Consider the following 14,200-nt stretch of genomic DNA (forward strand, 5'->3'; position numbering starts at 1 on the left):
ACATATATCGATGTATATATATATATATATATATGATTGGGCGGTTAGTGGAACACACACACACACAGGCGCACAACCACACAGTACGTAATATTTTTGATGATCTTGAAGAGGTGATTCAGTGGAGGATCTTGAAGAGGTGATCAGTTGGTTCTTTCTCCGGTCTCCGATGCTTTTTTCTTTCTTTCCAGATGCATGTGACTTCATTTTTCTTTTTATATCTCGATGTATATATATATATATCACCTAGTAAGTGGTGAGTGGTAAGTATAAAATAGAAAACAATCCCAATTATATATAATTAATCGATTAACCGGTTAAAACTAAAAATAAAAACCGATTATCGGTTAACCGATTAGGAATCGGTTTTTGGTTTTGAAAGTGCAAATCGATTACTAACCGGCGGTTTTTCCTAACCTATAATCGGTTTGTACTGTATCGATTACTAACTGGTTACAATTATAGGTTAACTTTCGAATCGGTTCGTTTAACCGGTTTTTTTGTGCACCTCTAGCGATGTCTATATTTAGAGATTAATAATAAGTTTGGGTTGGGCTACGAAATAAAAAACGAGGCCCAAAAAAGATACAAGCCCAAAATGATATTTAATAAACCCTAACCCTAAATCACACTCCCTCCCTCCCTCTGTCTAAAGAAGCAAGCAGCAGCTCACATACATTCCTTCAAACACAAAAAACACAAAATCTACTTTGAGAGAGAAAGAAAGAACAAGAAGAAAATCATCACCCAAAATGGTAAATTATCTCTATCTCTTTCTGTATAACTATATATCTCCTAATGTTTATCGGATGAAGCTTGCCATGAATTGTCATTATTATTATATAATTATTTGGAGTAATCACGTAAATGGTTAGCGCCCCTTTTACTTATATGCCGTAGATTTCGAATTTGAATTATAATAACTGGTATAATGGATGTTAGGATATGTCAATTATTATATATATATATAGATTCTATATGTATGGGTTGTGGATTAATATTTTTAGTTTTAAAAATGATAAATGAGTTTTTTTTTTTTATTATTGTTTTGGATAGTCGAAGCGAAAGGTTAGGGAGCCAAAGGAAGAAAATGTGACCCTTGGACCTGCTACCCGTGAGGGAGAGCTTGTGTTTGGTGTTGCTCACATTTTTGCTTCCTTCAACGACACTTTCATCGTAAGTTTTTTTTTTTATAATTGTTTTGTTGTGGTCATTGAAGAAATGTAGGATCTCTAATGATTGTATTTATGAGTGTATTTTTATCGCGTTTATTTTGCAGCATGTAACTGATATCTCTGGTCGTGAAACCTTGGTTCGTATCACAGGTATTATCCGTTACTTTAACTTTCAGTATTTATCGTTTAGTATACTTATAGAGGATTGGAAATCTGAATATACGCTTGCATTGTATGACTACTCTCAATTTCATATTTTTGTCCTGAAATCTCCGTGTAGGTAATATAATCTCGGTTATTAATCATTTTTACAACATTTCAAGCCAAACACATCTTGTATATTAAAGATAAAATTGACATTTGATTAGTTAAACTTCTTGTCAGCTGCATATTTACTTCCAGTATTTATCGCTTAGATACTTATAGAGGATTGGAAAACCGAATATATGCTTGCATTGTGTATGAAAAATTTAGTTTTCTTTTATATTGACAGACAATTGAAACTAGACGAATAGATTATATACTCTAACTCAATCTTTTAATAGCTGAATGTCTCTACTAATATTTATCTGTAATGGAAGTTTCTTTTTATATTTTTCTTTATCTACTTTTAATTTGTCTAATTTAGGTGGGATGAAGGTGAAGGCTGACAGGGATGAGTCTTCTCCTTATGCTGCCATGCTTGCTGCTCAAGATGTTTCCAATCGATGCAAGGTTTGTACTTTTTTCAGTCGTCTACCCTTTATCAAAGATAATCACAGTAACAATGTCACGTTTTTCTGTTGCTTCATATATTGTATCATGTATACTCCTGACAATGAATTATTAATGAAATCCTTGAGCTCTTTGTTTTCTATACATCATGGTTTAATCTTATTGGTTTTGGTTACAGGAGTTGGGCATTAATTCTCTTCACATTAAGTTGCGGGCTACTGGTGGTAACAAGACCAAGTCCCCTGGTCCCGGCGCTCAGTCTGCTCTCAGAGCTCTTGCTCGTTCTGGCATGAAAATTGGGCGCATAGGTAAAAACCTATTGCCTTTTCAATTTACATTCCCTTAATAGCAAGGGAAACTGTTTCTTTTTTTTTTGTTAATGTTTACAGTAACAAGTTACTATTATTTTTACCATTGTGCTTTTATTTTTAAACGGGGCATTGTGGGTGTGCAATAGAAGGATTGAAGTTTCGAAGAATAACACTACAAAGTATCCAAACTTACATAAAGATTTCATATTAACAATGAAAACTATGTGTGATCTGTCAAAATGTCCCTCTTTGCTAAGAGGCAAAGAGCATTCTCTGGTTTTACTATAAGGCGATAATATTATGGTTAATGGCTTTGTTTGTTTTTCTTATTGCAGAGGATGTCACTCCGATTCCAACTGACAGCACCCGTAGAAAGGGTGGTAGAAGAGGAAGAAGGTTGTGATCTGAGTCAATGGTGCTGCATTTTCAAGTGGGAATTTGTGTGGATTAATGCTGGATCAAGTTTTGTTCTGCAGTTTAAGTTTGATAAATTTATGGCATTGTGTTAAGACATTCTACATTTTATGGTAGTGCATGTGCTTTTCATATCCAGTCAAAACTACACTTTCTTGTTATGTAATTTTGAACAAGAGACAAGGTGAGTTATGCATTGCTAAACTTGCAAAAAATTCAGTTGAAGTTCATAATGATCTGTCACAGGTGCTTAAAAAGTTTCAAAGTTGTTTGACTTTTGCTTTTCCAGGTTGAAATCTTTATTTAATAATTTCAGTCGTCACTTCAACTTAATGAAGTTTTGCAGTAATCTTTACATTGTGTGGTTCACTTATGAGCTAGGTACTATACATGTTTGGTTATGTTTCGGATCAAGTTATCTAATTCAGTAATTGTATATTTCTATTCCACCTTGTGATGTTGGTTCTTTATAATCTGTGTACCTGACTACCATCCCTTGACATACGTATTTTCCGGTAATTCTATATAACCAATATACTAGTATTATTTGAATGAGATCAAACACGCTATTTATATCCTACAAATCCACGAGATCAAAACCACCCATATACCCAATCACCAAGTAGAAAGAAAACAGTTTGGATGCAAATACTAAACCTCTACAGATGTATACTAAACGGAGATGTTTCGAACCAATAAACAAGCAAGGTCTCCCCACAAAAACCATAAATAAATATACGATATATGATGGGGGATCAGGGGATCAGGCTCCAAGATATAAAGCAAAAAGCTTGGGACAATTTTCTATGTGTTACTCCAAATGCAAGTACAAGAATATATAAACGTGCAATGTAACCGACTCAACCTACCACTATGGCGACATGCCATTTTCTTAGGAAACTTCCATGCATGACTCTTTGACTCTATCAACTACTTTATCCACTACATGAGACGTGCAGTAAAATAAAATAATGCAAATAAACTAAATTAATCTAAGTAACGTGCTGGCTTCTTCTTGGACTCCCTTTTGTGCCTTACGAGAAGATGCCAAGGAGCCGGGCGAGGCCTGACAAGAAGATGTTGGAGAAAGAGGCCGAGGAGCATTATAACAGGTACGGCCGTGCTGACTTTGATGCCGTAACCCAAATGCTCGAGATGACAGATACGACATGTCACTGATGATCGAAGAAAAGAAGCAGCAGCCTCCTGCATTAGATATCATTATTATTAATAAATAAGAACGTAACTCTGTTATTAGTTGTTAGTTTTTATTAGTATGTGTGTTTGATTAATTACTAATGTTCTCTCAACTTACAACTTTGATGTTATTGGTTTTTTTATACCTACTTTAGTTATTAATATATGGGATTATTATGTTTATGTACGTATGTATTTTGCTAAAGCTTCTTTTGTTGTTTGTTGTACATCTATCTATCTGCTTCTTTTGTTTTTCTTGAGTGGTGTTTAAGTTCATACAAGTAACCGATATTTTCTGGAATACGGTTATTGTTGGGTTACGTATATCTTCGCTTTTGGTTGATTGTTTCTTTAGGTTTTTCAATATCTGGCACCATTGCTGTTTATTTCATTATAATAATAAATACCAAATCTCTCATTACATAGTGCTAAACTATACATTGTCATAAGTTAGTAATCCGAGTTGTTTCTTTTTTTCCTTCTAAATATTAAGTAACAGCCCCATATGTGCTTCTATAACCCGTTTGCAACAAATTAAGACGAAGAATCACACTCGAGCTTATCATTGACTGACTGGATAGTCAAGCCTTTGTTTAGGCACGTACACATCCTCTTACATATTATCATGTCGTTATTAGTCATTCGTTCAAATAAGTGAATAGCAGAATTTCATGATGAAAAGTATTTATTATTTTTATCCAAGTTTTGTGATGAATCTATGGTTTAACAAATGGTGACTGAGTTTTCCTTTGATCTATAGTATATATACACGATATTTTATTATTCATCTCTCCGTTGCTCTTCATACGCCAAGTACAGCTTTATGTGATGTCTTTGTTCTCCAATGCAGAACCTGAGGGAGAAAACACGCTTATGTTAGTTTTCAGGGGTTCCTTGCACTTGCTCATATTAATGAGAGTGAGAGCGAGAGTTCAGACTCTGATTAAGATTCAGAGGCCATTGCTCAGAAGAAATACGGCAAGAGGTTGAGTAGTAAATTATAGTTGTTGAGAAAGAAAAAAGATGACGATTCTGATGAAGATGAGTCGGATTATGACAAGAGAAAAAGGGGCAGGTCAAAGAATACAAGTGATGAAGAGGAGTACAACTGATAATGACGACGGAAAAAGTGGTAGGAACAACAAGCTTTACTCCATTTTGCATTGGAGAAACAGAATTTTCTGCAGACTCCACATTACCAAACGGAGGCTTGACTACAAAAGTTCCACTTTTGCCGTTGGAGTCTGTTTGGTAAGAGGTAAACTGCTTGTCCATGGTAATTGTTCCTGCTAAAATCAAAGGGAAACTGGGTGACTAGACTAAAACAGAATAATGTGTATATACTAGGTTCATATATATGTTTCCTCCGTCCCAAATTTATTGTCCATTAGACTACACATCCTAAGAGAACTAAAATAAATGTAGATTTTATGTGATAGAATGGCAGTTTTACCTGTGAGTCTTTTTTTCGCGCGGCCATAAAACAGTTCATTTGACTTTTATGACAACAATGTCAGGGGTTGTATCGGAAACTTAAATCTTTCTTTGTTTATAAAAATAAAAATAAAAGAATTGGAAAAATATTTTGAGACGAGTTAAATAGCAAGGCAGACAAATTTTGGGATGTGATGAGTATAACCAAGTTGCAGATTCTGCTCAACCTCTATATGTTTTCCTTGTAAAGCCCGTGAGTCTTTATCTATCTAGAGGTGGAAAACTAGAAACTTTTTTCACCAATCCACCTGAAAATGGGTTGATTTAGGTTGGTAGTGTACCATATCTTCAGTGGGTCAAAAAAGTAAAATTGAAGGAAATGGTTCAAGGTCAACTGGAATGAAAGTCACGGCTTTCAACTATTTAACGCCTTCTAAATCGTTTGATTATCGAAAATAGATTATCATCAGATTCATAACAACAAGACATTGTTGTTCAACCCACCAGTTTTCCTAACTCTGGAATGATCCTTTAAAGCAAATCTGAACAAATTTCATACCATCAGTCTCCATAGGGCTATTGTTGTTCAGTTGTATCATATCCTTGTCTTGAAGAAGTGCATCCAAATCTTTACCAACACTAGCAGCATCTAAGTTAACTTGATTATTTTCCGAATTCATTGTACCGTTGGTGGTTTGTGAATTAGCTTCTTGACTCAGTGAAGCTAAAACGTTTGGCTCAAGAAGGTTAGAAGATACCGCATTACTTTCTGCATCTAAACTCTGGTCAGCTCCTGATTCATTCAGATTAGCAACATTAGTTTTTCACCTTATCTGATGCAAAAATGTTAGAAATCATTTTTTTTTCACAGGCCCTTCCTTCTGAGAAACGTCATTGTTTTCTTCATTGGTTTTATTTCCAAACATTCAGAACAACTTAAATCCATTTCCTGCAACATCAAAAAAATGTTTGTAGAAGCATAAAACTTGGAAACTTGAAAACAAAAGTTAGACGGGATTTGTAACTGTGGGTATGAAAATGATGAAGCATGACAAACATCTGAATACATCTGGCTCTGTCTGTTGATCATATTCGTTACGTTGATGGAACATCAATTAAACTAATATGAGTAATATCAACTCCATTTTGAGCTCGATTATCACTTAAATCACTTAAAGCAACATTCACTTCGGGCTTGTTACGCTTTGATATTTTCCCAATATATGAAGGCAAAATTCACACATTCATTGTAAATCAAGGGGAATATAACTTTGGTTTCAAGTATGGTTTTCACATTCACAGGAAAATGCAAGTGCCGGTAAGGATTATGACGAGTCAGAGAAGTTCTACCCTCATTATCCCATGAGCAGATTCGACATTTCCATATTCCTTCAGTCACACCAAAAGGGGGAAAAACACAGTTCCTTCATTATTACCTCTACTTAAAGTCCAAATGTAGCAACTTGATCCAAAAAGCCTTTTTGATATACATTACACAAGTTGTATGAAAACAGATATCTAATTAGTAATTATATTCTCGTATCTGTTGTCATCCTTTGACTTTAGTCGTCAAACTTGTTATATACGAGTAACAAGGATTTTTAAGTGAGGTTCACTTTCTCATTATTATCTAATAATATATTTATATTTATTCAAATCTGCCTCTTCAAAAATGGTAGCTTGGTTTTGCTTTCTCACATCCCAATTGTCACAAAGACCGATAGACAAATTAATTTATCAACGTATTATATCATAATTGGTTTACAAATCAGTACTAACACTAATAGAAGTGAGCCAAAATAAAGAAAATTTATTCAAATCTGTCTCTTCAAAAATGGTGGTTTGGTATTGCTTTTTCAGATCCCAATTGTCACCAACACCAATAGACAAATTAATTTATCAACGTATTAGTTCATAATTGTTTTAAAAATCAGTACTAACACTAATAGAAGTAACCAGAAAACAGGATGCAGAAAACCAACGTCTTAAAAACAAATTCCAATTAAGAAGAAAAATAGCAAATTTAAAATCTTCAACACGTTAGTTAAATTTATTTTCACTGGAACCAGAAACGGAATGTATCAAAATGAAACATCTTTTACCCTACACTTAAATAATCTATTTATGAAAGTTTTGATCTCTACACATAAGGTTGGATCCAAAATGTAGCCTAACGACTCGAATGTAACCGAGATGATTTGATCACCAAAACAAAATGTTTTCTTTAAATGGCAGCAGTTCCTAACTTTGCAAGACCAGAAACTCAGAGTTTGGCCCCACGGGACCGCACATAGACCGAACCGTGGTTAGCAGTTGCCACTACCATTTATGCATACAAATGAAGCTATATTTGCTCTTCATCTACTCATTTAGGAATGAGAATCTAATCTGAGCATGATAACTCAGACTACCTAGAGACCTATGTGCCTATGATAATCACTCTAACTGGAGTCAAATTATCGTAGTATGAATCTTTAAACTACATGTGAGCTACTCAGCTTCTTACGACTCTAGAACCACAAAAAGCATCTAACTCAATCAAGGAAAGATTTTGATCATTCGAGCACTTACGATGTTCACTCAACACTCTGACAGCTAATGAGCTGAATCCACATCGCGGTTGTTCTGGATCTCCTTTCATGTAAATCATCACACGGTTGTCCTTGACATCCTATACATTTCAAACCATTCCTTCAGGAAAAAAAAAATTATTACAGCAAAGAGGTCCAAAATACAATATAAACAGCCACCAACCTGCTCAACGATATTCTTAAGGGTAATGTCAGAATTCTCGAGCTTATTCGAGAACGACCAAAACTCATTGACAAAGGATTCCACATGAGTGACATCAAAGGATTCCAATGGTTCAAGAGGAACCACCAACAAAAAGTAAAAGGAGAGAACATTGATGGTTCGTAAATGGTGTTTGTGAAACAAAAATAAATAAAAAAATGATACTGTTAAAATTTCAACCACCTGATATGCCGAATATTGAACAAACTTATCATTTCCACCTGATATGCCGAATATTGAACAACCCTAAGGTGAGCATTCCGCAGTACTCATATCGGCTCAAGGCCACTTTTCAATTCAACCACCTGATATGCCGAATATTGAAAAGTTGTCACATTAACTTATAGTCCATGGCTTCATTAGATAACAAATACTAATGAACCTACATTCCGTAGAAAAAGGCAAACACTATATTGCTTAAATGTAAAAAAAGATCACATACCCAGTTCTTAAGTCAGTTAATTAAAACTTATTTTATCACTAAAAATCTAATTCTTATGCATCAAATAAAAATAAAAATAAACTCTTTGCTTACAACCCATTTGATATAATATACGTCTAATATACATAACTGAGATTTAAGCAAAAAAGTATAATAAGAAAAAGTAACATATTGATATGTAATTATATATATATATATACACATGCACACGTAACTTACCAATCCATCTTTTTCTTAATAAATTTCAAATAAATTCAGATTATATGTTTTCCCAAAAATAAATTTCAAATAAATTCAGATTATATGTTTTCCCAAAAATAAGTTTTTAAAAAAATATTTTATGAAAAATAAATAAGAATTGAACTAACTTCATCGGAACCACGCACGACAATCGGAAGAGAATCACACCCGGCAATGACAGACGAAGGCGCATATGGTGGTGGCGTGGATGGCGGTGGTTGTGGATGGGGTGATGGTGGTAATAGGGTCGGAGATGGCAAGAGTGGAGTTGGGTTGGATTGGAGATACGCGATGGCGGAGCAGGGTAGAGAGATAAGTAATATAACAAATATAATTAATTGTTTTTCGCAAAAAGACAAAAACCTGCCTTAGCTCAGTGGTAGAGCGCTAGACTGTATATCTATTGGTCGCCGGTTCGAACCCGGCAGGCAGGACATATTTTTTTATTTCTCTATACCAATATTACCAAATAAACAATTTTCGGTTTTTCAGATTTAAAAATATCTATAATAGTGAAATTTTTAAAAGTATCATAGAATTGTTACGTAAAAAACTTTATATCATAAATTTTTCATAATCTTTTAATACCAACAAAACCAATTCATAAAAACTAGGATATTACATTATCATCTACATGTCACGATATATTTTTCCTAAAAGATTTTAAAATATCACAGTATCTATTTTACCGTGGATTTAGAATAAACAAATTAATAAGAGACATCTTTTATTATACTAAAACACAGTTGCTCTAATAACTTATTAACCAATCACATCTCTCGATTTTTTGCAATGTTCAATTTTGACTTTTCTTGACTTTTAATTATATAAAAAAGCTATAAATGTCAACCATCTATTCAATTGAAGATAACTATTCCAATAATTATATATTATAAATATAGATATCTAACTTAATATATTTAATATTATAATAAACATTATAAAGTTGGAGTAACTTGTCATGCTAAATATCCATACATATACTTGTCATGCTGCTGAAGATTTTTAAAAAACATAATCAATTAATCAAGTTAATGCAGTTTTTAATGGGGCTTGATGATTCTTATATGCAAACTAGAAGTAACATTTTAACTAAGGAACCTTATCTGATGTAAGAAGTGTTTATGCTATTATTTCTAGTGAAGAATCATATAGATTAATTGCTTCTGGCAATAACTCTGGTGTGTCTCAAAAGTATGCAACTTCTGCATTTGCTTCTAATGTGCCTGCTAAGTCTAATTTTTAAAGATTTTAATCTCAAACTTCAAAGTTTGCTTCTAATTATAATTAGTATGATAAAAAAAATGCTAATACTGATAGTTCTATTATTTGTGATCATTATGGTTTTAATGGACACACTATTGATAAGTGCTTTAAAATGCTAATGGACACACTATTGATAAGTGCTTTAAAATAATTGGATATCCTGCTAGTTTTGGAAAAAAGAAGTTGGTATGTCCTAATGTGTATTTCTTGAAGCTTTCTATAAAAATTAAATATACACTTCTTTGACTACACATGACACTAAAGTTGGAACTAAAGAAGCTTCTTTGACTTCCAAAGGTCAATCTTTGATTGTCTGAACACTAAAAAAGGAAGTAATAAAGATAGGTTATGGTTTTCCTTTTCCAGCATATCCTTATACACATGACATTTAGCTTGTCTAACTTTATATTAACAATTCATTTATATAACCGAAAATAAAGCCAAACACAGAAACTTAACTTGATCTTAGACACTCAGTAGCAAATCCCTGATAAGGGGTGATCCATTACGCAACGGACTTCAGAGCAAATCTCACTACTAATTAAAAACATGAATAATTGACGATTATTAGTCTCCTGCCGACTGGACAATATGACGTAACACTATGGTTAAAGGGACTTGCTACCAAATATTATACACGATAAAGATGAAAATCTCAACATGTTTTTAGGTAACATCATATCCATTCTAAAAAAAACAACCAAATAACACATTTTTATCAGAGAATCATAAGCATAAAGTAAACAACCAATATACAGGGTCAAATAAAGAGTTTTTTTTTTTTATTACAAGTTAACCGGACCCCGAATTTCTCGGGTGTCACATACACATGGACTCTATTTCGTGCGACATTTGGTTATAGGAGTAGAGCTAGCCGATTTAAGTATAAAAAACGTAGACCTAACTTGTTTAATAAATTACTCGGTTGAAGTTTGAGTATTTGGTTATCGTTCATTCTGTTAGGATATGTATTAGTTTTATTTAATTATATTTAAAGCCTCAAACTCGAACCTCGTCTAATTAGTGAACTTGGACTTGATTAATCTCATGTATGATAATGAACGAGCATGGTACCCGCGCAATGCGGCGGCGAGCCGGCAATGACGCTGTGTGATGGCGGCGACGGATGGTGATGATGGTGACGACATTAATTGGTGTAGATAAATGTATTTTATTTAAAGGGAGTTAGTAAAGATATGTTATAATATAATGTACTAACTAGATTTTAGACCCGTGTCCAACACAGGACACGAGACTTACGACATTATTAATATTAGATATTAATACATGTAACTCATAAAAGCTTATAAGTTCAAAGTTGAAGATATAAGTAGATACTTAGTGTTCAATTCAAATGTCAAGAATGTTAAACTAATAGAAAGAAAACTAATGTAATAAAAGAATATTGGAAGGATATACTCTCCTTCATCATTTGAAAGACTTCTTTATGGACGGAATTTGTTGTAGTGTTTTTTGTCTTTTGATCTTTGTCATATATTAACACCTTAAATCCCTTCTCGACTTAACCCGAGATACTGCAATATACAATTGTTCGTGTGTGAAAACCGGACTTTGTAGATGGAAACCAATTTTAATAACATTGTAAAATTAAATTATTTTAGTTATTTGTTTTTTATTAATTAAATAAAATTATGTAAAAACTAAATTATGACATCAGCGAGAGTCAATTTGATGAAATCGAGCGATCGATATGATTGGTTAACAAGTCATTAGTTCAATTGTTTTTTAGTATATATATTAAAATTAAAATAGTACAATTACTATTAAAATCTTAATATATTTATATCAAATTTAATTTATTTTTAATTAATTAATTATATATATATGATAGAACGTATTATTAGCTATTATTTTATCGGATATACATTAGTTATTATTATTTTTGTTTATTATATTCAAATTATTGGGTAAAAAGTATAAATTTGTGATGGAAAACAAAAAAAGTGTAAATTAAAGTCAAAATTGAAAACAAAAGTCAACATTAAGAAATCAAGAGCTGTGATTGGTCGATAAGTTATTAGAGCAACTGTGCTATTATTATATTTGTTTATTATATTCAAATTATCGGGTAAAAAATGTAAATTTGTGATGTAAAACAAAAAAGTGTAAATTAAAGTCAAAATTGAAAACAAAAGTCAACATTAAGAAATCGAGAGCTCTGATTGGTCGATAAGTTATTAGAGCAACCGTGCTTTAGTATAATAAAAGATGGTGTAATTTAATATTAAGAGTTGATGTTGATTTAATTCATTAAGGGTATTTTGGTCAATTCGCATGTCCCATTTTTGTAAACTTTCAACATGGGTTTATAATTTTTATATAATAATATAAAAATATAGAAATATAGATGAATAAACTAATCTTCAGTTAAAATACTCATAAAACTCACTAGATTAAGCTAAGCTCAAATGGTAAGTTTGTGTTCGAGTTCTAAAACTAGTATGTTTGAACTCAACTTAAATGATCCAATACTATGATAGCTCATGATAAGTTCGACTCATTTACACCCATAAAGTGATCTACGAGCCACTATGTTTTATCCTGTTTCATATCATGTTTATAGGAGTATTTGAACTTTAAAATTTGGGATTCTTGAAATTTGAAAATATAAAATGAAAAATAAAAAACAACAAAATATATCTTTTAATTTTACATTAAAATATAAAAAACATTTCTAATATAATCTATTATATAAATAACACAAGATTTTAATTACATCATTATTTAAAAAAAAAAAAACCTTACTTGGCATATCTAGGTTTTTTCTTATCGATTAACTTTTTTATATAAATGTATTTATGGCATCATAATAAATTTTGATTTTCAATCTATCATTAACAAGTTTCTTCAAAATTATCAAACTTAATGTAAAATAACATATTTTTGAAGATCTAATCATATATCAGTTTTTAAAAATAACATATCATTATTTTAATTTTCATTCTTTTTTTAACTTGATCATTATCATTTTTTGCAATTTAAATTTGATTTCGAAAAACACGTGTTACATTGCTTAATTTAGTTTTCTTTTCTTAATTATGTTTTGTTATTATTAGTATGAATTCAATAATGATAGTTAGACATTTATATTATCGTATAATAAAAGGAGTTCGAGTAAGATGTATAATTACGATCCATTTGATTAACATTTTTACGTTTTTGTCCTATGTAAAAACATCGTAGCCTGAGTATCAGTCACTTATTTTAGAATTTTCAGTTGTAGCATAATAACGGCTTTATTGTTCTTTATTTTTATCGTCAACTTTTATAAAGATGTAAATAGTGTTGTATTTTTGTATACTCATTACCTAAATACGAATGTCCGGGTATTACCCGGGATGATAAACTAGTTTTTTAATAAATCATAATAATTTAGTAGTGTTTTTATTTCTCATGTTTTCTTTAAATAAATAAAAATGAAAAAACTTTTTGGACTAAATACCCCTTTTAATTTTTCTCACTCCCTATTTATGTACAGTACTAGCTTAAGCACCCGGGTATCACCCGGGTAGTGTTATGATAATTCATTTATAGTTATATGAATTGTGATATAACTGTTACATGTGAAAACACGACAATATAGACAATATAGTTGATTGCCTAATAAGCGATCATTATGATAGCACACCATAAAAGCTTACCAAGTGATACTAAGAGCTAGTTTGACGCACTAGAAAATCTAAGAGATGTGGGTTTCTATTCTAACGAATCGAAGCGGACGTAAAGTCTTGTTGATTATTCCGGTTACAATGTCACCGCCAAAAAAAGACTCGAGATAAAAATGTAGAAATATACTTATGATAATATATTCGAGGGTATGGATACAAAGAGTTGATAAAAAACTATTATCATTACTTTTTTATTAAACAAAGTATCCTTCCATCCCTTTTTAATTTTCTATCTTTAAAAAACAAAAAAGTTCTTTTAACTTTCAAAACATTCTCAACTCACACACTACATATACACAAAATGTCCTTATCTTCCAACTCTATTATTCAAACAATCACTCTCATTTATTCACTAATTTAAATATTTTCACTTAATATACCATATTATTCTTAATGAAATCTATTTTTTTAACCTTTAAAATAACCACACCACCTCTTTTACATTAATTACTTTTACATTAATAACTACACCACTGACACTAACACCACCCATCGTCACCGCATTGCGTTGGTACATACCCTCGC

At 31.8% G+C, this 14,200-nt stretch overlaps 2 protein-coding genes and 1 non-coding gene across 3 annotated transcripts; 2 read left to right on the top strand and 1 right to left on the bottom strand.

The window, feature by feature from the left end:
- The first annotated feature begins 628 nt into the window (after positions 1-628).
- Positions 629-2,844, top strand: LOC122581796 (40S ribosomal protein S14-3). The gene is made up of 6 exons (XM_043754076.1): positions 629-755; positions 1,057-1,176; positions 1,280-1,325; positions 1,804-1,889; positions 2,068-2,197; positions 2,536-2,844. The coding sequence occupies exons 1-6, from the start codon at positions 753-755 to the stop codon at positions 2,601-2,603; spliced, it is 453 nt and encodes a 150-aa protein (XP_043610011.1). The 5' UTR covers positions 629-752; the 3' UTR covers positions 2,604-2,844.
- A 1,639-nt stretch (positions 2,845-4,483) lies between these two features.
- On the bottom strand, positions 4,484-6,060 carry LOC122583981. The gene is made up of 2 exons (XM_043756349.1): positions 5,805-6,060; positions 4,484-5,100 (listed from the first exon to the last, which is right to left on the bottom strand). The coding sequence occupies exons 1-2, from the start codon at positions 5,923-5,925 to the stop codon at positions 4,721-4,723; spliced, it is 501 nt and encodes a 166-aa protein (XP_043612284.1). The 5' UTR covers positions 5,926-6,060; the 3' UTR covers positions 4,484-4,720.
- A 3,022-nt stretch (positions 6,061-9,082) lies between these two features.
- Positions 9,083-9,154, top strand: TRNAY-GUA. Its single transcript has one exon. It is a non-coding gene; the product is annotated as a tRNA-Tyr (tRNA).
- Positions 9,155-14,200: the final 5,046 nt, after the last annotated feature.

Source organism: Erigeron canadensis, chromosome 9 (assembly GCF_010389155.1).
Source record: "Erigeron canadensis isolate Cc75 chromosome 9, C_canadensis_v1, whole genome shotgun sequence".
In the NCBI taxonomy this organism is placed as follows: domain Eukaryota; kingdom Viridiplantae; phylum Streptophyta; class Magnoliopsida; order Asterales; family Asteraceae; genus Erigeron; species Erigeron canadensis.

Excerpts from the sequence above, each read along its gene's own strand:
- LOC122581796 (XM_043754076.1), top strand. Across the intron at positions 1,177-1,279 it reads CCTTCAACGACACTTTCATC|CATGTAACTGATATCTCTGG; the intron begins GTAAGTTTTTTT and ends TTTATTTTGCAG. Across the intron at positions 1,890-2,067 it reads ATGTTTCCAATCGATGCAAG|GAGTTGGGCATTAATTCTCT; the intron begins GTTTGTACTTTT and ends TTTTGGTTACAG.
- LOC122583981 (XM_043756349.1), bottom strand. The coding sequence starts at position 5,925 with ATGAATTCGGAAAATAATCAAGTTAACTTAGATGCTGCTAGTGTTGGT. Across the intron at positions 5,101-5,804 it reads TAGCCCTATGGAGACTGATG|CAGGAACAATTACCATGGAC; the intron begins GTATGAAATTTG and ends CTTTGATTTTAG.